Source organism: Maylandia zebra, linkage group LG18 (assembly GCF_041146795.1).
Source record: "Maylandia zebra isolate NMK-2024a linkage group LG18, Mzebra_GT3a, whole genome shotgun sequence".
NCBI classification, from domain to species: Eukaryota; Metazoa; Chordata; class Actinopteri; order Cichliformes; family Cichlidae; genus Maylandia; species Maylandia zebra.
In genome coordinates, this window is record NC_135184.1 from 17,720,922 (window position 1) to 17,747,375 (window position 26,454).

At 41.3% G+C, this 26,454-nt stretch overlaps 1 protein-coding gene across 1 annotated transcript in view; it reads left to right on the forward strand.

Moving 5' to 3' along the window:
* The window catches only part of cdh2 (cadherin 2, type 1, N-cadherin (neuronal)), a 60,214-nt gene extending 47,160 nt beyond the window's left edge, over positions 1-13,054 (forward strand). The window contains exons 10-16 of the mRNA XM_004542736.6: positions 486-739; positions 1,435-1,577; positions 2,533-2,766; positions 3,582-3,815; positions 4,050-4,189; positions 9,030-9,194; positions 11,762-13,054. Coding sequence (XP_004542793.3) covers positions 486-739; positions 1,435-1,577; positions 2,533-2,766; positions 3,582-3,815; positions 4,050-4,189; positions 9,030-9,194; positions 11,762-11,968 — 1,377 coding nt within the window. The 3' untranslated portion in view covers positions 11,969-13,054. The remainder of the gene's footprint in view (positions 1-485; positions 740-1,434; positions 1,578-2,532; positions 2,767-3,581; positions 3,816-4,049; positions 4,190-9,029; positions 9,195-11,761) is intronic.
* The last annotated feature ends 13,400 nt before the right edge of the window (positions 13,055-26,454 follow it).

A 26,454-nucleotide genomic window follows, 5' to 3' on the forward strand; every position in this document is an offset into this window, starting at 1 on the left:
TAATTTTGTGTAAAGCATCTGTAGACGAGTACTGATAAATTGCAGCACCTCTCGGATTTTGTCTTTTTTTTTTTTTTTTTTTTTTTACAAAGGTTAATTTAGTGACAGCAATTCATATTTTGTAAAAGCTTTGTTCCTAACAAATATTGTGCAAAATCAAAATTTTAAAATATAATGAAAGATTTAAATCCTTTTTTTTTGTTAATTCCGACCACATTTCAAATGGAAAAGATTGGTTGCGCATCTCTTACACCAGCTCTCCTGCTGTTTTGTATCCTTGAGCTGACCATAAAAGGATTTAGTCTCTTTATCTCGTCCCACTGTCCAATGCAAGTGTTCACGATAGCATTTTTCAGGCAAAGACGAAGAAAATGATTTAGTTATTGCTTTCAGATCAGTGACACATAACCACAATTTTCATGTGATTTAGTTTACCCTATATGTTTAAGGTGTGATTCACTCCAATCTCCTTTACTGTTTTTCAGCCTATTGATTATGAAACCAGCAGGACGTATGTGCTGACAGTGGAAGCGAGGAATGAAGTTTCCCTGGCCAAAGGCATCCACACTCCCCGACAGTCCACTGCCACCGTCTCCATCAGAGTGATAGATGTCAATGAGAGTCCTTACTTTGAGCCCAACCCCAAATTCGTTAGGCTTGAAGAGGGAATGATGCCACAGTCAACACTGACCACTTTCAGTGCACAGGATCCTGATCGCTTCATGCAGCAAACCATCAGGTACATTTTACAGTAAAAAGTAAAAAGGAGAGTCTGATTGAAACTTTACACCTCTTCAAAAGATTCGAGTCCACCTTTCAGATGTGGAAATTTGGAAGAATTCCTCTAATCTTTAAAGTTAGCCCAATTTCCTCGAATGTGTTCTCCCCCTTTTCAAGTACATCACATCCAGCTTCTAATATGAATAATGCTATTGAGCATGTGAAAAATATGGAGTAATATGGTAGGTTAAGGTGACAGCTATTCTCTCCATTAGGCCTGTTAAGATAACACTTAGCAGCCAGCAGCAGTCTCCATCTCATTCTTCAGCCTTATTTTTTTTCCTTTTCATCACAGCTATTTGGCAGTGGAAGTATTTATCTGCTTGAAAACAGTCCATGAGAAATGAGCTAGCTTTGTAATTCCACGGCTTGTCCTACAAATTAGTTTGAGCTACTGAGTTTGGTTTCCCCCGTGAGGCTGCTCTCCAAAGTTAGAATAATTATGTAAAAATTCATGGTCTAAAATATTTATTCCGTGTAAACTAATAAAGACAAAAAGAATAAAATGCCAAGCTGGAAACAGACTTTTTTTTCCAGCAGAATACAAAATTAAACCTTTGAGACATTCTCGATGCTTTTATCAGAGAACTCGGTAAATAACGCCTGGCTTGAAATAACGAGTCACTGTGTGAATCTCTTTGTATTTCTCTTCAGGTACTCCAAACTCTCAGATCCAGCCAACTGGTTAAGGATCGACACAAACACCGGCCGGATCACAACGATTGCCATTTTGGACCGAGAATCACCTTACGTGAAGAACAATCTGTACAATGCAACATTCCTGGCTACTGACAATGGTACGTATCTATCTAGATGGATGCAGTAAGAGCTAATACTCACTTCTCTAAAGGAAGCCTAGCTGTCTAGTGTAGCCTACCTCTCAAAGGTCTATCTTCCACCTTGCATCACTTTGACTACCTCTGTGATGTGTTTCACCTGAAGCCAGTGCACAAGTGCAACGCATCTGCTGAAAAAAAAATCTATCTTGGTTAAAGCCACAAAGACATTCTCAATTCTCGAAGGTCAACCTTAAACCAGGCACTTGGCACATCTGAAACGCCGAGCACCTTATTGGGGGGTTAATGTGCTAGCAATCCCAGAGCATGTGGATGTATTCACCTCGTCTCTGAACTGGCGGGATTTACCTCTGTTCAGGTTTACCCTGTTCTACGGAGCATAGCTTAGGCCAATAGGCTTAAAAACTCCACCAATAAAGAGGTTTCTCAGCATTAATGGGTCAGGATTGGATGACTAGCTCCTTTGAGCGTGGCCTGAATGGTAAAAAAGCCTCTTAGCTGAGTGAATACATAGAGGAGCCTGAGAGGAGCGACAGTGGGCTCTGTTTGTCTGCTTTAGTATTCCCGACCCGTGCCCTTCGTCAGGAAGACGTTCTTCAGACACACATACAAACATACACACTCAGAGACACACACACACACACACACACACACACACACACACACTAAATGTTCTGATATCCAAGTGTTTCGGCCCATCTCCCCACATAAGATTAAATTCTCAGATCAGTATTCATTTTGTGCGGATCTTCCTCCACTAGAGCAAAAAGCTTTTTAGAGTGAAACCCAAAGTTTAAACTTCATGCTTTACTTTTCTATGTCCACTGTATAATAACTGCGAAATGAGAGATGGCATTTCAATAGCAAGTATTGCTTTCCATATGTGAATTTTGGGAAATCTTACGTCTCGTAAAAAGTTGATGTTAACTATATGTGTGTTTTTTATTTTACACAGGTATACCGCCAGCAAGTGGCACAGGAACTCTCCAAATCTTCCTACTGGATATCAATGACAATGCGCCCCGGGTGTCCCCTCAGGAGGTGGAAATATGTGAAAAGCCAGACCCGAATGCCATCAACATCACTGCATTTGATGGAGACCTGAGCCCAAATGCTGGGCCATTCGCCTTTGAGTTAGCCAACAGGCCCGTTGATGTTCGGAGAAACTGGACCATAACAAGAATCAGCGGTAAGATGCAGACTATGATTTCACTGTGCTGCTCAGGCGCTCGAGCCCTGGGCTAATTTAGTAAAACTAACCTTCGTTTTACTGTTCCCCTGATAGCGTGTGACAGAAGGCAATTCGGCTGTTTTGCGCTTGCGTGCCCACGTTTGTGTTTGTTGATGTAAAAGAAAAGTAAAAAGTGGCATTTGATGATTAATTAGAAAACTCCAAAGTCTCAAATCATACAGTATTTATAGCATTCACATCTGTTATCCTCCAAAGCACATGTGAAATTTGTGTATTAGTTACACGCTGTAGAAATCACACAGCCAGATCTGACAATGAAACAATATATTAACCTTACTCAGCAGTCACTAATTGTTTATGCTAATTTACAACAAAACACGAGTGTAGGAACTCATCTGTTGTTTGTTAGCTACTAGATGGTGCGAGTTGAAACGCAGTGAATATATCTTAATAGGATAATGGCATTTGGATTATCGCAGCTGGGAATTTAGCCTAAGCAGCATTATCAAAACGCATTCAGTAGATTTATAAGCTCCAAATCCAAATCAGGACCATGTTTTGGATTAGATATGCTGATGCAACTTCCAGGTAGGAATTTATGTTGCATATTTGTGGTAATAGGAGTGTAATCACGCTGCGAACATAGTCTACACAAACAAGCATTCAGAGTTTAGACTTAATCCCCTATGAAAGGCTTCCTGTCTCTTTTATATTTAAACAGCCTGAGTTATTTAATCTTTAGACTCACCACTCGAAATGTGTTTCCTCTAACAAGGTGCTAAGACAGCTCTTTTCTCCTGTCCGTCTCTCAGGTGACTATGCTCAGGTGAGCCTGAAGATTGGCTTCCTTGAAAGTGGTATCTATGAGATCCCCATCATAATCACGGACTCAGGCAACCTGCCCATGTCTAACACCTCCTACCTGCGGATTAAAGTGTGCCAGTGCGACATGAACGGAGACTGCACTGACCAGCAGCACATCATGGCTGCCGGCCTAGGCACAGGCGCCATCATCTCCATTCTGCTCTGCATCATCATCCTCCTCAGTGAGTGTCTCAGTGGCTCTCTCAAACAGCACACCACGGGAACGCACACGGGAATTATAAAAACAGCTAAACATTATCCGAGATATCACTAGATTACCGCAGGATTAACAAAAAGATAGCCTTGATCAGGCCCACGTCCAAGCTCTAAAACACTGGATCCGATTACATTTGAATGAAAATATGCAGGTTATTATTTTTCATTGTATGAGAGCTGCTTTTCTTTCTGCCTATTAGTTCTCGTGCTGATGTTTGTGGTGTGGATGAAGCGTCGTGATAAAGAACGTCAGGCTAAGCAGCTCCTTATCGATCCTGAGGATGACGTGAGAGACAACATCCTGAAGTATGATGAAGAAGGTGGAGGAGAAGAGGATCAGGTAAGAATCATAACAGTTTGGGTGCACCTCTAAAGAATCAGAAAATCTGCTGTTCTCAATAGAATAGGTAACAACAGATGTTAATTACTGATTGTGAATTGTACCAGGATTTAAATGATTTTAAGAGAATCTGATGACATTTGTGGCAGTGTCTGCTTTTTTATTCAGCCCCAAACAAACGATATAAAACCCAAACTGTGCTGAATTGAAAAGTTAAATTAATAATAAATAATAAATGAATCATAGAGTACTGTGCGCAAGCCTTGAGCTACCCCACAATTCTTTATATTTTGTTTACAAGGAGCCAGACGTTCTTGTTTTTAAAATGGTCCTGAGCAATAGTTTCCCTGGGTTTCTAAAGGATCTTTCAAAGCAGCAAATGTTTTTATGGATAATTGCTGCTTTTTTCACTCATTTTCAGTCCAGTCCTTGTACCTGATTATTTTCAGAGATTTTTTTGTTTAACTTAATTGATAATTGATGAATTTTCATTTTATGCCTTGTATTAGTTACTAGCAAACACCCTCACCCCAATTTAGTTGAATCTACTGAAAATACCACAGACAACACAGGTATTTAACAAAGTATTTTTTGCACCAAGAAAGTCATTCCCAAAGAGCTAGTGTCCAAAAACTTGGCATATTTCGCCACGATGTGCACTGTGCCCTAAAAAGAACTGAGGAAACTGAAGTAGTTCGCCTAAAAAACAATCCGTATCCATCAGGCAAACAAAGGCTGAGTGATGCAAACTTACACAAGTACTATAATCAAAATTAACAGAAAGTCTTATGGTGTGAAATCTTTAGTTCAAATTGTTGTCAGTATGTTCAGAGAAGATCAGGACAGAAGTACGGCACGAGAGTCTACAGCCAACTGTAAAACACGGTGGAGGCTCTGTCATGGTTTGGGTCTGCTCTCACTGTCAAACTTCATGGAATTATGAACGCAGCAAAGTACAATCAGATTTTATCTACCATGCAGTATCATCTGCAAAGCATTTAATTGCAACATGGAAATGTTTCAGCATGACAAAGACCCCAAATAAAAGTATACCTGAATAGAAAAACACATGATAGACCACCGTCAATCAGCTTTCAGTGTCCTTCAAGAAGCCTGGAGAACTATTCCTGAAGACTGCTTAGGAAAGCTTGCCAGGGAGAGTTCAGGTGTGTCAAAGAGTAAAGGTGATTGTACCATATATCGACTATCTAGTTGGTTATAATTATAGAGACTCTGTTTTTGATTTTTGCACATTACTGTATGTCTTGATGTCTATATCAATTAGGCATTAATAAAGAAAGTAACAGAGAAATACTTTACAAATTCAAAGTTTCTGGTTTTTTTGGGGTTTTTTTTTTATTTGGACTGTGTCAGCATAGTTTAGTATAGGGAGATATGAAACAAGAAAACATCTCAGGGGCAGTTAATAAACCAGATTTTAATGGTCCTAAATAACTGTAATTCTTTGATGTATCCAAAAAGTATCAAAATTCCACAACAGCACATTTTTAAGTTAATAATAATGACAATAATGCTCAGATTTCTAAAATTCTTTTTGCATTGTAACATGTTTATATGTTTATCCAAACAACTTTTTGTTCTTTTTCTTTCTTTTCTTGTTTTGTGGAGAACCTTTGTGTTATTGCAGCTTAGGAGTCTATTCACACTGCAGAGAAATGCCATGCTATACACATCATCTAGCTGTACAGTGTGTGGTCTTTGTTGGTGTGGAATATTCAGGTCATATTTATGCAGCACGGAAGCAATTTCTGCATAGCTGAAGCTACAGAGGACATAGAGGACCACCTAGATTCTTTTGCAAGCATGCATAGACTTACAATGCTTCATTCTAGCATGAGGTCTGCTCATTGTGCCGCTTTAGGATACACTTCAGCAATTCACAATGAATTGTAAGACGTAAATTGGAAGTTTTTTTTCTAGGAGGGAGCTGGAAATCGAAAGCTCGAATCAATAAGGCAAACACATTTTGATCCAATTGGTTCCAGAAATATTGGGAATGTCTCTCAACTGGAACTGCTCTCCGCTTCGCAACACCAACACAACAGACATGCATTGCCACAGGCATCGGGAGAGTCACATCTCTGTATCATCCCGCACTGATCAGGCTCACACACAGGCACAAATTCAATTGTCCTAATAACCCCTTGTTAGCAAAATGGAATCATTTCATAAAAAAAAGGCAGTAATATACCAAATGGGCTATTTTCTTGCTGCTTGCTGAAGTGCTTTGGTGGCTTAGATATAGCAGAAATGTGCGGGAGACCCCAGCCTGACCCAGAGTAGGAGCAAATTAGCCTGGGAGACTTGTAATTGGTAAGCTGATGTCATTTAGAGACAGACATCTGCTGTGGCACAATAATGAAGCCCTGTCTAAGGTAACAATACGACTGGAAAGCCATTACACATCTGCCAGTGATTAGACAGGAGGGACTGAACCACTTGTGTATTCGCGTCCTCACTTTCCAGCACAAAATGCACAAACTTGCGGCCCAAAACATGTTGAAAAGGAAACAGCCACATGATATAACACCCTTCAAAGGCAAACGAGCGGGTGCAGCAATTTATTGAGGGAAAACAAGCTTCCATTTTGAGTGGTGCTGAGAAGGGCAGGGAGCCAGGAGAAAATGGTCTTGTCTGTGGAATCGGCGAAGTCAGTGTTGGGTAAAAAATAGACCTGACTTTCCCAGCAACGTGGACTTTATAATGCCCACCTCTGTTCTCCCTATCTCCCGCTGGGGAGGAAATTGAAGTGTCAGACCACTGGGTGCGCTCAGAGTATATGATTTTAGTTGTTGCTGCCATTGCCCTGGTTTTGTATTGCTCTGTGAAGTACGCATTTCATCAAAGGCAGACAGCTGATCAGGCACCCACTCAGCACACATTGAAAAAAGTAATAATAAGGAAATAATGACAGATGGACAGGCAGTTGCGGACAGGTTTGCAAGTTAAAAAAAATGGGAGAGAAAGAGCCATCTGCTTCCATAAGTGACCTCAGGAAAATTTCCTTTACCTTAACCTAACCCAGTGTGGCTTTGAAGGCATGCTTTGGAAAAACCCGAAAGGTTTTGATTTATTTTTCAATGAATGAAACAAATTAACCACCTGTTACACAGATAAGAAGACATTCTGCACATCAGAGGAACTATGACTTAACTTCAAGGAGAACTCCAAATTTATTAGAAAATAGCGCTTGCTTTTTTGCACCTTTGGTCATTATTTACATTTTTCATAACCCTGAGCAAAAGAAAATAATTACTGAACTACATCTACAGCTTTCAAATAGTTTAAAATTTTTGGATTTCTTTTTTTTTTTTTTACTCTTGTTTTATTAATATTGCTGTATATAAGAAAAGGAAAACTATGCTCAGATCTGCACAGTAAGAAGTAACCTCAGCGAAGATGGGGAGCTGCTAACAAGCAGACCTATTTCTAGTCTTTATGCTGAGCTAATGATAAGCTTATAATTGCAAGGACATGAGAATGGTAGTAATCTGTCGACCAAATGTATCACAGTAAAACAGAACGACAACATAATCCTTTAACAGGCACCTTGCATTTTAAAGCATATATATATATATATATATATATATATATATATATATATATATATATATATATATATATTATATATGCTTAACAATGTTTAGTCTTCTTTGAATGTGGGTCATGAACCCCGGTGGCAAATATTTCATCAGGCCAGCGTATGTGTGAAGAGTCTGATCCCTGAAGGGGGCTGGTGTATCATTAGACCTTCCTGCATAGTTAAGCCATTATATGGCTCCATTGCAATTCCTGTCACTTGTTCCTGACCCTTCTGGAGCACGACCTTAGACAAGGTGAAATGGGAGTTGGACTGAAATGAGCCAAAGATGATGGATACCTTTTTCGTGTGGCATGTGACTGTTATTATACCCCATTCACCAACAGAGCTTTTGTTATTGGGTATTAAATCAAATAGCAAAAAAATGTCTGGAGTAAAGTACTTGTAAACTGACTTCTTGCTTGGTTGTGTTTTTTCTATTCAGGATGTTGGTGCTTCATTTGAGGATTTGTTGTAAAATTGTTTCAAGAATATCTGCACGTTTTTTCCACTCTTTCGAGTGTCTGTGTGTAGGTATGTGTGCAACTGAGCAAAGACAATTTTGAAGGGGCATATTAGAGATGGATGGATTACGAAAATCTCTTAAAGAGAGACAATCCATCATGCACGCTTATTAGGCACACACTCTGATTCTCAAATGGCATTTTCTCTATCATATCTGCTGTCACCCTGATACCATTCAGCTCAGCTGGGTTGTTCTTCACCACAGCCTCTTTCTCGCTCTTAACTCTTTTTTTCTCTTCACCCTTTTTTTCCTCCTTCTTCCTTGCCCATGACTTTGCGCAAACTGCGAGCCATTCAGGTTGCCTTGGTAATGTTAATAGGATTAGAAATGGCTTATGCATATCCACCATCCCGTGTCTGGGCATTGATTAGAGCAAAACAGTCGCCTGCACATCCTTCCTGCAGCACACCGCCCAAGTACAAACACTCTGCAGCGTATGATGTGGTCCTCAGCTTGGCCCCCCCTCAGCGCTGGCGCTTTTTTATGTGTCAAATTGTCCCTGGGCTTGTACTTCACAGACAAGAAGATTAAAGTTTCCCTTGTGTTCCCTCAACTCTTCTCGCTGGATTCTAACTTTAAAATCTCCCCTCCACTGAGCTGAACTACTTCTTCCTACTTACAGCACAGGATGTGCTTACCTATTTAAATAATCATACTCAGTTTGGGGTCTTGCCACGGTGCTTAGCTAAGTCCCTTCTGTCTGTATTCCCCAGGATTATGACCTGAGTCAGCTCCAGCAGCCGGACACGATAGAGCCCGATGCCATCAAGCCGGTGGGAATCCGCCGTCTAGACGAGAGGCCCCTCCACCCTGAGCCACAGTACCCAATGAGGTCAGCAGCACCCCACCCCGGAGACATCGGAGACTTCATCAATGAGGTAAAAACATCAGCCAGTAATGTTGTTGAAATCTGACATTGTTTTGCGGTGAGGTGAAAATCAAATCCAAGGATAAGAGCTGAAATAAAAGGATCAGAGGTCTTGCAAAGCTTGAATTTCATTTCCAAGCTGACTGGTTTTCTTATAATAAACTTGTGTCTAAATAAACAATTTGGCTCATATGACTGAGCATCAAGGAGTTGCTCGCTCCCTTGTAGTTGACAGAGAAGTACTTTAAATTGAATCAGTCGTTATGAGAATTGTTTTCATCTTTTCCCAGCAGAAAGTTGAAACTTTTTTCATTTCAGAAATATCCACTCAAACATGTATAAAGCCCAAAAAGTACATGATGCTAACTCACTTGGATATAATTGTTTTTCTCCTCATTTTCTGCCAAAGTAGAGTTATAGATGTGTCAGGATATAGAAATAGGAGATGCGAGAAGCAATACATTGGCTTTCTATCGCAGTGAACTGTTCGGCGTGCCCTCGTTTGCCTCAGGCCATCATTGACTCCAGCATGAAGGGAGAATGTAAAATGAAAAGAGCAGTCATATATTTTTCACAAGCTCCAACAGACAAGAGTTTCACAGCATTACAAATGGAGTTCTCCCCTAGTTTTTGGATGGTGCCCATGTTTTTAGATTAGAGCTAGCTCTCTCTGCTCTGCCCCCGAACATCTATCTCTCAGATCCCTTTACTCAGGCACCTCTTATTTTAATCTCACCGTGAGCCATGTTACTTGTCGTAACAGCTAATATGTGATGAAATGTAATAGTCTGTGCTGTCCCGCGAGTAACAGCCTGACAGCTTAAACCATTCTTGATCACTTATTTTTTTCTTTAGCTTTTTTTTAAACATATCATTTTATAGTGCTTGCAAGGCCTTTGAGACATTTCCGAGCACCCTGACCTGTTTTTAGTTCCAAATTTGACTGCCACTAAAGCTCAGTCATGGTAGCTTCAGCATGCACATGGAGCTGGAATCCGACCTAACTGATAGGGCTATCTGCCAGAGGAGCAGGGAGACAGCGAGGGCTGGGGAGGGGGAGTGTGTCTGATCTCCATCCTGAATGGTCTCCACATGCCCCAGGAGCTTGTGTCTCCTAATTAAATTAGATGGACAAAAAATAGGAATAGGTTTAGCAGAAGGACTTTAACTTGACAATCTGACAAACAAAGGTCTATTACTGAACTCCTGCTTTGTTCTGACAGAGGGGGAGGGGGTAGTTTAAATACAATAGCACCAACTTCAAATGACCTTTGTTGTCCACAGGTGGGACGTCTCTCCACAGAGGGACGCAAACCTTAAATGATGGCGTTCATTGTTTTACATAGAGCCTGGCGGGGTTAGGTGTGCCTAGAGATTACAGTGGATTGATTGCACATCTCTTTGTTAACCGTGGCAGAAAAAAGAGACAGCGAGTTCACCATTTTACTAAGAGTGGTTATTATCTTCGGTGCGGTGTATGACTCAGTTAACAATGAAATTACAGTGAGTTCCGTGATTGACTAACCTTATGAAACTGCCAGTGGGGTTGTGGTTGTAGATGGAGGGGGCTATAACCAGCAGAGCGATTATGGTTGTAATTGTAATGAACGATCCATCTGTCATATTTCCCACAAAATTATCAGCACCACAGCCCTGAGCAAATACTTAACAAAAAGCTAACAAGTGGAAAATAATCGCTAAGTGCCCGGGCACTTTAATTCAGTACATCTTTTTATTTGAGAGCATTTCAGCACTGTAATGGCAGTGCGGAGGAAACTATAAATCTTCGACAAGTTCCCAGCGAGCTGAGGTCTCATTTCTCTGCGTTATGTTGCTCCACTTTATTTTTAATTCATTTATTATTTGTTGGGTGTCCTCAGTTCCAGGGGGTAAAAGGGAGAAACGAAGCCTGGATCCACATGGTTCATGGCCAAAGCGCATCTCAACTCCTAGATTGGCAATCCATCAACTCTCCCAAGTCCCGTTAAGGAAGGAGGCTGGAAATCAATAACAATCCATGAGGACTTTTCACACCGGTGTGAGGATTTCTTGGAATGTCAAACATGATCTTGAAAGTAGAACCGCTCCCACCAGCACTGCGGGCTTCACGATAACACACAGAGACACGTTCTCGCTGGTTTCCACAGTTAGGCGTAGTGTTTAGGCCACATTCAGATATAAAATGTTACAAATATTTTGATCTGATGATAGACGACCATGTGTCGGTGCCAGAGTCGTGCTCCCTGTACAAAGCCAGAGGAGTGTTAGTTGGGGTAAGGGGAGATGGAACTGTCATCTGAGGCTACTGGTCATGCTCAATCTTGGCTTTCGATCAAGCCAGCAGCCTAGAAACATCAGGAGAATCCCAATGAAACAACACAGAGGAAACACACAGGAACAGTAGAGCCTGATTAATCCTTATTTCCTGAGCAAGTGCGGAGGGAGCGACCGACTGTTTTTAGTACAGCCATTTGTGTGCGGTAGTGGGTGGGAGAGAGTTATTTTTACGTGACTCACTCCTCGTTGGAGACGGTGTTTAATCTTCTCATCTAACGTTTTGTTTTTTTTTTTGTACAGGGACTCAAGGCAGCAGACAATGACCCCACCGCTCCTCCCTACGACTCCCTGCTAGTGTTCGACTACGAGGGCAGCGGCTCCACAGCTGGCTCCCTAAGCTCCCTCAACTCCTCCAGCAGCGGGGGCGACCAGGACTACGATTACCTCAACGACTGGGGCCCTCGCTTTAGAAAACTGGCAGACATGTACGGTGGAAGTGACGACTAGGACACACAGTCACGCCCTGAAGGATATAAAGATGAGAGAGAAAAAAAATGAAGAAAAGGAAAGATTTCCTGTTGATGGACATGGACAGCTGATATTCCCTGAGAGAGAGAAAGGTAGAACCATGACAGAAAATAAACAAAAAAATAAACATTGATTCAGAATTTTTTTCAAAAAACAACCAACCTAGGCTTATTGTTGTAGTCTACGCATACATATGCTTGTTGAAAGCTTAGGCATAGACTGTGGTCCAGTTACGGAGGAAGTGGGAGGGAACACTGGTGGACTGTCACCATTCAGATTGTTGGTATTGAATGCGCTCAGTTACACTTGAATTTCACAGTACAGAAGCACTGGGATATAATGTGCCTTTTTGTACATTTTTTTGGATCTAAATGATTAGTTTTATGTTCAAGGCTTTAATGGTACTGACTTTTGGAGTGATTTCAAACAAAGTATGTTACACTCTGGTATGCTTCTACATGCTTTTTTTTTTCTCCTTTGGTTACAAAATGCTCCTGTTTGTTGAGGATTATTTAAATGAACCACAACGATGAAGAAATGAAGGATCATTTGTTAGTTTGGTTGGAAAAGAAAAACAGTTACGAGCAACACTGTACAGTATGCTAGACATCTAGACTTTCTCACTAAAAAAACACAAAAAAATTAAAAAAATTATGCAGCTGGTTGCAAATAAAGGGAGTTATGAATCATACTTTTGTAGCAGCTTTTTGTTCTCTTTTTTTGAAGTGATGTAGTGTTTTACAAAAACAACAAAAAACTTTTTTGGTCTAATCTATGTACACTTCATTTGCCTTAGTCATCATCTGGTATTTTCAAGTTTTACTTCACTGTAAAAAGATAAGATAATGTGTACATAATGTTTTTTTTTCTTTATCCTTTCTTTTGATGTAGTATATGAAGAAGTGCAAAAAGTTCCAAACTTGTAAATGTATAATTTGAACTACAAATTCAAGTTTTTTGCATGTTTTTATCTTTTCATGACAACAGAAAGGAAAAAAATTGTTGTTTCCCAAATTTATTTACAAAGTGGAAAGAAAAAAAAATAAAAATCTGGGTGACATTAAATGTGTAGAAGTTAAGAGAGTTTTTTGTAAGAAAAAAAAGAAAAAAAAAAACACACACTTAAAAAAAAAAGAAATTAAAGTAGTGATCTTGTCAGCACAACTGTTGAATTTGTACCAAAAAGGGTTGGGGGTGGGGGTGGGATGTTATGCTCGGCACTAATTACGGAATCAGCTTTAAGACTGGACAAAGGTGTTGGACTTAAGCTTTGTGGATAACCATGTGTACTGGAACACAAATTATACATCTCTGACCCCAACCTTCCAAATAAAATGCTAATTTTGGAGCTAAAAACTGCCTCTTCATTTGTTCTTACTGAAACTCAACGTTGTTGCAGAGGCTTAATTAGATTGCGAATTATGTAAGCTATCTCAAAGGACAATAGTGTTAAACAAAAACAAAAATAAATAATTCTACAACATTCTGCCAGAAGCAAGAATTAAATCATTTAAATCCTTATTTATTTGTTTCTCGCATATACATATAAAATCAAATCGCTTAAGGCCAATATTAGGCTATAGATGATAAGTTGTGTGGCTGGAAGGGTACACGCTAAACAATAAGCTCATTCTGGAACACTGTGTGTGTCCCTAAAGCAAGTCAAGGTCAAAGGCTCATGGCAAACTCAAATCCATCCAGCACCTCTCTGCCATCAGGGATTTGTACTGTTGAGTACTGTAGGTCAGATTGGACTTGACCTCAAAATGAAGAACGCCTCCAAAAACTGCCTCTAGGGACTCTGCGTGTATCTTGACTCCGGGGACATTTGGGAGGATGAACAAGAACAGCTGTGCGTGTGTGTGTGTGTGTGTGCTCTACGTGGGAGTTGCGGCAGTAACGATGTGTTCAGTTGTCACGTGCAAGTCGTTTGGCCTTCACCTGCCTTTCGTTTCCGCTCTCTCCTCTATTACATTGGGACTTGTAATTCACAGCCACCATTTGCCAAGTTGAATAGATGTGGACATGGCTTATTAATTCAACCAAATTAGACAGGAGCGGGTTTGGTTTTGTAGTCGTCACACAAAGCACAATGAATGTCTGTTAGAGAATAACCAGTGAACCGTACCTGGCTTTTGTTTTTCAGTTGGTGTAATCAGTGTGCTGATCTGTGTTAATCAGTTCCACATCCTGTACCTCTTAGCAGTCTTTCATATATCCTGCGTGAGCCACGGCGTTATTCTTGCAGACCTCAAATGACCTTGTGCGGCGTGTATCATTTATCTTGCTGTATGCATAACCCTGCCCTCCATTTGCCAGAAGCAACATAACATTTTACAGTGCCCAGTCAGATGATATGTTTAACGATGAACTGCCTGACCTCAAAGTGTTGTTTCATCTGCGACCGAATCAAATTTGCTTTTCCAAATTACTCCCTTTAACTTTCAAGTTTTTAAGTCAGATGGCTGGTGGGGTTTTTTGTATATCCCTTTGTTTCTGCTCTCCTGATAGAAGGCTTACACCACTTAAACCTTTGGTTAACTGTTTTTCTTTACTTTGATCTTGAGCAGGGACAGATGTGGTTAGTGAATCAACGTCTTAAAAGGGTTTTCATAAAATCCCTTTGATTGCGCTGATGTGCCCAAACTGTGTATCCATAGTTTTTCAGTCCTTAAAAGAAAAAAACTCATTTGTTTCCCATAAAATAAACATAGAGTCCAAAAGTTCCGACTCATCTGCTGTTTCTATATATTCTGCTAGGAAAATAGGGAATGGGAACCGCTATTTATTGAAACGTGCAAAGACACCTGGAAAACTGCATAAAAGGTAAAAGCAAAGTTTGTACAATACCAACGAGCTTGAAAGTCAATATTTGGTATGACCACCTTTATTCTTCAACACACCGTGAACTCTCCTTGACATGTGTTCTTTATGTAAGTAGTCCTTTGGAATAGTTCTCCTGGCTTCATGAAGGACATTCAAAGTTCTTCTTTGCTGGCTGATTTTTGTTCTGTTGTCTGTCAAGATGATCCCGCACTGCTTCAATAATGTTGAGGTCCAGACTCTGAGCAGGCCAATCGATTTTATTTTGTTCTATCCTGATATGCTTTTGCTGTAGTGGCAGTGTGTGGGTTCATGCTGAAAAATGAAGCCATTGCCAATCAGATGCTTTCAAGATGGTACTGCAAGGTACATCAAAATCTGACCATCCTTGTGTGCGTTTGAAATGTAATCAATTTTGACAAGATCCCCAGCAGTGTGGGATCATCTTGAAATGCAACCCTAAACCATGACAGGACCTCTGCTAGGTTTTACAGATTGCAGTAGATACTCCCTGTTTTGCTGATCTCCTGGCCTTCCTCCATACAGACTGTCTGAATTTCGATTCATCACTCCATTAGACCTGTTGCCACTGATTTTCAGTCTAGTCTTGGGTTATTTTGCATAACTCAAAATCTGACTGCATTACTCTGCATTAATAATTTGACAAGATCCCCAACATCCCTGGCTGAAACGCAGCCCCAAACCACGACAGACCCTCCTCTGTGTTTTACAGATGACTGGAGACCTTCACTGCTATGGATCAACTAAAAGGCTAGATGTATATCTCAGGTCCTGTCTCAAGTCTTTGCTCCTCAAAGACAGGACTTTTAGATACTGTTCATCTGTTATAGACAGTTTTTTTAGGCCTGCTACTTCTTCATCAATCCTGCACTTGTCAGTTTCCTGATATTTCTAAAATATCTTAGATATACCAGATAAGTCAAGTTTTGGCTAATAGCTCTTTGGAAATCACCAACAAGCTATGCCAAAATACTATTATACGCCTGTCAAACTATGTTATCATGTTTTTGTGATAGGCTGATAGTAACACAGTGCCTGAAGACACAATTTAATATTGGTTCCTTGCTAAATTGTCTCTTATGTGTAGACACTGTGCCTTTTTTTATGGTTGAATGAATCATTGCTAAGTGTTAATTTGCTTAAAAAAAACAACATTCCTTTGGAAATGGTAAAAACTTAATTACTTACTGAATAAATGAATTAGTTGCTTTCCTTGTTATATTACTTTTATTTTACTCTGAAGAAAATTACCTAAAATTCATTGCCACATAATTATCAGTTAACGATATAAAACTTATACAGGGTACACTTATGCACACATCCATATCCTAACGAGGACACACACACAATCTTTTTTTTGGTTTATATGTATGAACATAAAGCTGGCAACACAAAGCAAAGATGAAAACCAAATAGACAAAGATCAAACGGACTTTAAAGTGATCACTACAATGATTCTACTGAAACATATACAGGTATAAATGGAGACTGCAAGCCTGACTCCTCATTACTCCCTTTGTTAAAGTTCAGGGTCTGCCTGCTAGTCTACAGTCGGCATGGGCTCAGCTTTAATACTATTCTGGGTTCCTTGCTAGCTTTGTGTTAGCATGTCTGTGCAGTTGGTTGCAAGAAGTTGAAGTTGTATTAGCAATATTATGCAGATGTTTCTATCCCAAATGCAGTTTGCATTTCATCATTATGCACTTCTTTTGTGCAATAAAAATAAAAATGGTAAATGGTAAAATGGCCTGTATTTGTATAGCACTTTACTTAGTCCCTAAGGACCCCAAAGTCATCCACCCATTCACACACACATTCACACACTGGTGATGGCAAGCTACATTGTAGCCACAGCTGCCCTGGGGCGCACTGACAGAGGCGAAAAGAAATGACTATATCACCACTTCTCAAAAGCTGTAGATCACTTCACCGTTTTCCTCCTTTAAGCACATCAACTAAAAAAAGTTGATTGTTGCACAAACGAACAGGGAAAAAAAGTGGGTTTTTCTGTCGGTGTGAAAAGCGGCAGATTATGTAACGCATAAAACAACATACTAATATTACAGTTAATTATATTGTTATATTATTACCGAGATCAGTACAGTAACGCGTCACATTATTGCATTACTGGAAAATGTAATGTGATTACAATAACACGTTAAGTTGGAATGCGTTCGATCCTAATAGAATATATTGTTTGCTTATCATGTTATGCTTACCATGCTTGTAGTTTTTATGCTAAGCTAGCTCTTGCTAATCTCTACAATGTACACTAGAAAATAAATAGCTGTTGCCTTTTTTAGCCACTTTTTTTTTTTTTTAATTGACGCGATGCATTTTTTTTTTTAACTTTACTATCTCATTTATGCCTCCTCTCCAGCAAGATCTCCTCCACAGCACCTCCCATCCTGCCATATTGCCATCTTGATGTTTACATTGCTCCAGCCGGCTCCAAGAAGTCAAATTCTGTTCCATTTTTTAAAACTCCCAGTAGGGAGGAAAAAAAGTATTGATATTCCAGCACTGCACTTCAATTTCACAACATGGATTATCCCCTAAGGTACCTGGCATAGGACATAAAGGCAGCTGCTAGACAGTGCCTTCAGTATCCTCACCCAAAACATATAGCTTTGTACCATTTATAGACATGTACTGTTAGAGAATGTGGACTAATGCAAGGAAAGTTGTTTGCTATAGTTGGAGTGCAGCAGGAGTATGTTTTAAAAGAAAGTGAAAAGGATGTTACAGTATTTGGAAGATTCTTTTCACTGACATTGAGTGATTTTCATCATTAATATGCCATATGTTCTAGCAAGGTTGAGTGAAATTAATGTTCAAAACATTATCTCATTTGCACATTTTTAGCTAGCTGACAAATGGGTGCAAACACCCATTTAAAATGGATTAATATGAATATGAATGACAGCAGTTTCTTCCGCCAGTTTATGCAAATGTCACACAAAATGTATGCTAAAAAAAACACCTCAGAAACACTAAACAATAAATAATGAATGTGCTATTAATTGCTGGCTAGCATTATGGGCTTTGCTGTCCCTCCTGGGGTGAGATTTGGCTCTCGTGTGCATGTTGCTTTCCAGTGACACCATATCTTTTCCCATTAGATTCTGCAATATGTGGCGGGCACATTATTATTTTAGGTTTTATCCGAAAAATTAACTCCAAATACGAAGTGGGACTCAACTTAAACCCCCCTTGGGTACTCCCAAGATGTTGTCTTGGAAAACTGCTGCAGATTGCTGTTCTTACAAGCACCCCAGGGCCACTTTTATTGACTGTGAAACAATGCTTTTACCATCACCCCCTACACCATAGCAGATTTACAAGACAGCCATCTCAGCTCCTCGGTGTGTGTGTGTGGATGGCTGCGCAAGTGTCACAGAGCCACCCAGCCTCCATGGGGGGGACTGTCAGTAAACATGCAGAATACAGACTAGAATCCAATGCAAACCAGCTTCTAAGTTATGCTGCTCCTGACCTTTGGTGGACTTTGGGAAGATGGATGCTACCCAGGCTATCGATAGAAATTTCTGGCCTGGAGGAGAAAGAACATATTTCTTATAGTTTCCCAGCTCCTGCAAGCTACCTTGAATGAATAAGTAAGCAGGCTGGATGACAGAGAATGCACAGTGGGCCACATGAAGTCTTTAATGTATTTGTGTAGTGTCAGTGGCGTAGAATAAGTCAAATTCATTTCCATGCGATTGTTGACTAAGTATAATATGAGATCATTTTTGCTTGTGTTGTCTCACTAGCAGAGAGTGTAAGAGAACTGCTCTGGAGTCCCAGGTTTTGGTTGTTTGTTTGTTTTTTTGCAGTTGCACCAGCCTTGATCTATACCTCCCTGTGTTCACACTGACGGCAGACAGATATCTCTCGAATGGGTTTCCCTCTGTTTCAGCAGATATTGTTCTTCCTCTGTTCGTGATACTGATTTATCGGCTCTCATTTATCAGCTTCCACCCTGCCATTATTCTCAGTCAACACAGTTGTGACACTGGTCACAGAACTGAGAGATGGAGGGACGGCTGATTACGTGATTGGGAGTGAGCTTGGTGGCGTGGACTGACATGAATATGATGAAAGCTATTTTCTTTTTCTCCATAACATGCATATCAGCTGAGCATGAGACTTTCAGGTTGTATGTGAACGTTCAATGTCACTTGTTCTTGCCTGCGAGTGCACTGAAGGCATTTCTCATCTTGCTCTGGTCTCTCTTGCATGACTGGTTGATGCGATCCACAGAGGACATGTAATCGTAAACCATGCACATGCACAGAAAGACACCCAGGCCATCACTTTGTCTTTCTCTCTCTCACACTTGCACACACAGCAGCACTAGCCATCTCACGCACAACCTGAAACTGACTAAAAGGAGCAATTACATCAAGCAACTGCAACTCACTCCAGAGAAATACGTTTGAGATTTTAATTTTCAAATGAAATAGAATATGCAAAACTTGAGCTGGAAAAAGAGAACAGCAAGCAAAAAAGGAGCGAAACAAAGAATCCCTCGAGTACTGTTAGATTTATTCATGCTTTCAAATGCTTGACATTCCATCACCCTCTTGTCATTAAAGCTTTGGGTCCCTTGGCCACATTCGCACAATAAGTGGATAATTTCTTCCAATAAGCACAAATATGTTACTGGGATCTTGGTGCTGACTACACAGGGAGTTCCATGATCACTGGCTAATAAATGTAGAGAGTCCTGAGATCAATGTTACATTATGGTCTATATGGAGGGGGGAAAGAGGCCACTGGCTAGTCAAGTCTTTCCTGTCTGCTGACTCTATTGTAGTCAGTCATTCATATAGATAGCCGAGAGCTAAAGTGACAAGCGACTCATGAACAAAGCTCCGGAGCATAGACAGTCTAAGGAGCATTGGTTTTCATTCACGCGTTGTCAAAGAATGCTGGACTTGATATGGGAGTGCAAATCAATTCAAGAATGTTTTATACACCATCTTATTTCTTTAGCATCTGTAAAATGTCAGTAATAACATGAAGAACATTACTGAATAGTAATAAAAAAGTGGTAGTCAGCTCTGACAGATGTGTCAAACAATCTACTGTGATGAGCTAAACACAGCAATTATGAAATCCCTTCACTCTTTTTTTGCTTCTTTAGATTCAATTTAAATTCTTTTAAAAAATAAATTGCTCAAACTGGCATCAGATAATAATATATAGTGTAATACAATAACACCTTAATATCAACACTTTACTCGATGATAGGTGTTGAGAGCAAACATTTCCAAAGGGGCTCTATTTAATTGAAATCAGGTTACCGTGAAGGCAATTTAAGTACAGCGAACTGGTTGTGATGTCAAGAAACCAGTTTGAATTTTGTAACTTGGTGCTTTATTCTACTGGAAGCGTCCATGATGATAAAAGAATGTGAAGTTTAAACAATGCACAATGTTCGTTGCTGACAGAATTGGCAGCCGGTGCGGTCTTCTGCTGCTGTAGTCCATCTGTTTCAAGTTTTCACATACTGTACGTTCAGAGATGCTCTTCTGTAAACCTTGGTTGTAACGTGTGTTTATTTGAGTTACTGTTGACCTCCAGACTCAAAGCAGTGTGGCCTTTCTCCTCTGACCTCTGGCATCAATTAGATATTTTCATTCAGAGAGCTGCTACTCAATGGTTATTTTCTGTATTTCAAACCATCCGTCCATCCATTGTCTTCCACTTATCCTTGTCAGGGTTGCAGGGGGGCTGGAACCTATCCCTGGGCACCCTGGACAGGTCGGCAGTCTGTCGCAGGGTTAACACTGTATTTCAAACCATTCTCTGTAAACTCTGGAGACGCTTTTAGGGAAAAAATCACAGTAGATCAACAGTTTCTGAAATAGAACAGCCTTCTAGGCACTAACAACCATGCCCAGTCACCTAGTCATCTCTCTTTACGATTCTTAACTTTATTAGGGCGTCTTGAGCATCTCTATATGGCTAAATGGATGAACTTACTGCCATGTGACAGGCTGATTAGATATTTGTTTTAGGAGGCAATTCTGTCTCATTTTTTTGTTTTGTGTTTTTGAAACAAATATTTTTAGCTAGAAAAAGAAGAAAAAGAAGAAAGGATTGCAAGAAGGTTGTGGGTTCAAATCCAGCAGCTGATCTGTGTGGAGTAAGCATGTACTCAGGTACAGGTACACTGGCTTCCTCCACACACAATCCAAAGACATGCATGTTAGGTTAACTGGCAATTTTAAACTGGCTGTAGGTGAGTGTGAATTGTTATCTACGTCTGTGTGGTTTAACCCTGTGACAGATTGTGATCTGTGCAGGGTGTGCCCTGCCTCTCACTCCATGACAACTGGGATAAGTTCCAACTCTCCTGTGACCTGAACTGGATAAGTGGGAGAAAATGGATGGATAGACTGATGGAAAAAAAAAAGAACAGAGTAACAGGACTGAGAGAAATCATGAACCTAAAGCAGTGAGAGGACTATCTATCCGTGATTTGGAAGCAATTAATACAACACCAGAAAATTTAGGATACTGCAACACTTAACCAGGTACCAGAATTCATATTTGTGCTTATACATCTACTCCCATCCATGCCAAAAAACATTATTTAGATTTGTTTTATTCTCCTGCATCACAGAGACAGATTCAAAAGGAAAGCAGTACCTGCAGCCCAGGAATCTCTGGAGAAGCTTACGGGATGTGGGCACCGGCCACTCTGTGACTGCCTTGACCTTTGCTGGATCAGTCTTCAGTTGCCCCCCTGCCAGGATATAACCAAGAAAAGAGACTGACGATGCATGAAACTCACACTTTTCTGCCTTTATGTACAGTTTGTTCTCCAATAAGCGCTGGATGACAGCACGGACATGAGCGTGATGTTCCTGGAGCGATCTGGAAAATACGAGTATGTCATCCAGATATACGAACACAAATCTGTTCAGAAAGTCCCTGAGAACATCATTCACCAAAGCTTGAAATACGGCTGGGGCGTTCGTTAGTCCAAAGGGCATGACCAGGTACTCGAAGTGGCCCAGTGGCGTGTTAAAGGCCGTCTTCCACTCATCTCCCTGCCTAATGCAAACCAAATGATAAGCATTACGAAGATCCAGCTTAGTGAAGATAGTGGCGCCTTGCAGGGACTCTGACACAGAACTGATGAGTGGCAATGGGTATTTATTCTTTATAGTTATGTCGTTGAGACCACGGAAATCAATACATGGTCGTAGCGACCCGTCCTTCTTACCCACAAAGAAGAATCCGGCAGCAACAGGTGAAGACGACGGTCGAATTATTCCAGCAGCAAGTGACTCTCTGATGTACTTCTCCATAGCAACACGTTCTGGTTTAGATATGTTGTATAATCGACTGGAGGGCAAAGGAGCACCGGGGAGAAGGTCTATGGCACAGTCATATTGTCTGTGAGGCGGCAAAGCTTGCGCCTTACTCTTACTAAAAATCTCTTTGAAATCGTGATATTCCATGGGCACACCAGTGAGATCGGGGGTTGTTTCTTCCAACGCATAGGGCTCCTCGGGGCCCGGGGGACACGCCGACCTCAAACAATTAGCATAGCAGAATACACTCCAGCTTATTATCTTCTGTCCAGACCAATCCAAGTGTGGATTGTGTAGCTTTAACCAAGGGTAGCCGAATGTGAGGGGAGTGTCAGGCGATGAGAGGGCGAAGAAAGTGAGCTCCTCCCTATGATTTCCTGAAGTGATTACAGTCACTGGCTCAGTGTGGTGAGTTATTTGTGCAAAGACCTGGTTATTAAGTGCTTTCGCAGAAATGGGCGGATCTAAAGGCACAAGGTGCAATCCTAACCGTGTGGCGTGGTCAAAACTGATTAGGTTTTGCTCTGAACCGGAGTCGACCAGGGCCTGAAAGGTGTGCGTGGCACGGTTGATAACTAAACTGACTGTGAGAAGCAAACCGGGTTTATCATCACTATGAGAACCGCCCACCCGTATCCCCGAATCTACTGGCGGGCTGGCCCTTTTCCCCTCTTGGGACATGCTGCGATTAAATGTTCTGTCGACCCGCAATAAAAACACGCGCGTGCACGAAAGCGACGCTCTCTCTCCTCCGGCGGCAGCTGAGCACGGCCGATCTGCATCGGTTCCGGCGCCGCGTCCACGACGGAGGGAGAGGCGGCCGACACAGGCGACTGCATTATGGGTGGGGCTGGCGTAAACGAACACGGAAGTGGGCGGAGGAGGGGACGTTGGGGTTTGTAGTTCCTTTCATTCTCCCTCTCTCTCAGCCTGCTGTCAATACGGAGAGAAAGGGAGACTAACTCCTCAAACGTAGCGGGCTCATCCCGTGAAGCAAGCTGATCTTTCATGTTATCATTCAGGGACTGTAGAAAGATTCCCTGCAACGCGTGATCTGGCCACCCCGTCTCCGCGGCGGCCGTTCGAAAATCTATGAGGTAATCAGCAACACTACGGCGACCCTGGCGCAGCTTTAACAACTTACGGGCCGAACTGCCCTCAGAGACAGGATGAGTGAATGTCTTTTTAAACTCACCCAGGAAGTCATCATAAGAGCAAGTTCGCAGGGGATGGCTTGACAGGTATGCTTCTGCCCATTTTAGAGCACGGTCCCGTAATTTCCCTATGAAATAGGAAATCCGAGCGGCGTTGTCAATGAAGGTGCGCGGTGAGCGGCCAAATACCAGATCGCACTGAAGTAGGAACCCCGTGCAGCTCCCCGGATCCCCAGAAAAAGGTTCGGGCTCTGGGGATGATGCGTCGCGAAAAATCGGCCCACTTTGGAGCGCGTAAGCCGAGGCAGGGGACGAAGTGGATGGCTGTGTGTCTTGTGCGGGGGGCGCGGGTTCGGGGGCAGGACGCGGCACGGAAGCGAGGTTAGCTTGTAGAGTCTCTAGGGCAGCAAAGATCTTAGCCTGTCCCTCACCAAGGTCTTTCTGTGAAGCCAGGAGATATTGAATGGATTGCTCGTGGTGACCTAGGATTGCACCTTGTTTCTGAATGGCTGTCCGCTCTGCGTCTGCTGAGTCCATATTGTGGCCAGATCTTACTGTTACGGCCGAGAGGGCCCGGCTGTGGGTGTGGACTCAAATGCAGACACAGAGGGAGGCAAACGGGCGTGAACACAGTGCTTTATTTACAAGTGTCTAGTGAAATTACACAACAGGAGACTATGAATGCTATGACTTATGAAATACTATGAACTGTGAACTGTGAGGCCAAACTGTGAACATGAAACTGAGTGCTATGGCTAGGTGCTGGATTTCACAGATGGAAAAAAGGGGTACGCAGTCACTATAATGAGAAGAGACAAGTAGTCAGTGGCAGTCCAGTGAATCACAGCTGCAGGATTAGGCTATGGAGGTTAGGGCTTACGCGTTGCAGGTTTAAAGTGTCATGCGAGGAAGGGGTGTCCAGGGGGTTCCGGGTGAGGAGTGTCCAGAGAGGATCCAGAATATGCGTGGAGTGAGGGACTTGGCAGGGAGGCAGGCAGGTGTAGTCCGATGGTGGAGAGGAAGAAACCAGATGACAGAACCAGCGTCCAGGCGGAGATGAGAGTAGTTCGGGAAACGTGACTGCCAGGTGGGTCCTGACAAAGAAAAACACGGTGAGGGAAAAGCAGTAGTTGAGGGTTCTCACAAGGGGTTCGCAGCCTAGCACTGACATGGGTTAGCAGAAGATCTGGCAGAGGTCTGTTGTGAATGCTGGTCTTATATGCAGGTGACTTGATTGGAACCAGGTGTGGAAGCTGATTGGAGTCTCTGCCTGAAGGTAGAACCCAGCGGAGTGGAAAAACCCCGTGCTCACCCGGACCATGACACCAAATGCCAGGCAAAGACAACAGTGAAAAACAAAAAGACAAAAAAAACTAAGACCCCCATAAACTCTTCATTTTATAAACAAGTAGCAACACATGGCTGCCAAAATGGATAAATCATCTTCATGCTTTTAAAACGCCAAACACAGAATTCACAATACCAAAAATGACTTTATTATAAACGTGTGCAGCATGCTGGAAGGTTTTTTTTATACAGTTACACAAACAATAACAATGCTCAGTAGAAAGAAATGACAATAACTGTGTGCCCTTTCATACTGCTGTTTCAGTATCCCCATTTCTGGCAGCAAGTACAGCGCGCGACAGTCAAGATGATCAAGTATGCTACATACAGAACAGTGCGGCGAAGTAAATGCAAGCGCACAAACAGATTCAGCCTGGCATCATGTGGTAATAAATGAGTGGTTAGATGAAATTAAATGAACAAAAGTAGCCATTCATTAATCTTTTAATCAATCAACTTCTAAATACAGTATATTGCAGATGTAATGAGAGGGTGTGTGACCTCGCAAATGCCTTTACACTCATAATTCTTTGTTTAATTAGACAACCAACGTGGTACAATAAGACTAATTAATTCCAATTAAGTGTAAAATCTGCTCACCCTTAATTGATAACATAACAATTTCAGCTCATTATTTCCATCTATTGATACCAAGGCCAAGCCAGTCATTGCACATGCTGCTCTTTGTGTGTTTTTCATTGATTTCCCTCGTTTCAGTATGGACAACAAACTGCAGATGAGCATGCTCTCTTTAATTATGAAGGCCCTCTATGCACTTTTGCTCCAGACGTACTGGAGCAAAAGTGCATCAATGAAAAATACATCCTTAGCAAGACAGGTATGAGACAGATATTGCATATGAGGCTAAGATCTATCATTAATTAGATGTTACACACCACAGTTACTGCCGATTAGTGTCTTGAATAGGAACTATAGAGATACCATTAACACACATTAGTCATGAATTGGCTATGCAAAGCCAATAATTCCTTGGTTATAGCTGCCTGGGTGCGAGCCATTAAACATTCATATCCAAAGGTGTGTTTTTTTTTAAAAGATGTACTATTATTATATGGTAGAATCTGAATTTGTCCAATAATGCAAATCAATTACAGTGAAAAGTTTTTGTAGCACAAGTCACAAGCAGATATTTCGACAGTGTCAAGGATCAGCACTGATCATAATATGGTAGCAAGACCTTATTATCCAGTAGTCTCGGATTGAGCTCCACCATCACTGATGGCAGGATACTGTGATCAGTCACACTTTATAATATGGAAGAGTCAAGGCTTATTTTAGTGCTTCAACTGATTCCTTCTTTTATCTGTCTCTCTTGCGTTTTCCTGACATATAAGACAGTTTTATAGTTGCAGTGTGCTGCTTTGGTTTTAGCAGTCAGTCAGTCGTTCTTATGCAGCATCATTTATATGCAGCAGGTACTGGTGTCATTTTAAGACCTAGACCTGCCATGATGTTCAGGTTTACTGTAGGAGGCCTGTTTTAACTCATGACGTGAGAGAAATGTGACACTCAACAAAATTTGGATATCAAGACAGAAAGATGCTTTTTAACTTTTAACTATAAGCTATGCGTAAGTGTTTATATGGCTTAGCTTGTTTTATTATTTCCAGCACACAAATGTTTGTATTAGATATATTTAGTGTATTTTCCTGAAAAATAGAGACTGAAAAGGGATTATACATATAATCTCTTTTGACAAAATCTCCACCAGCTGAAAAATGAGCTACTGTGCAACATGGATAATCTTATCTGCAACTGAATGCACACA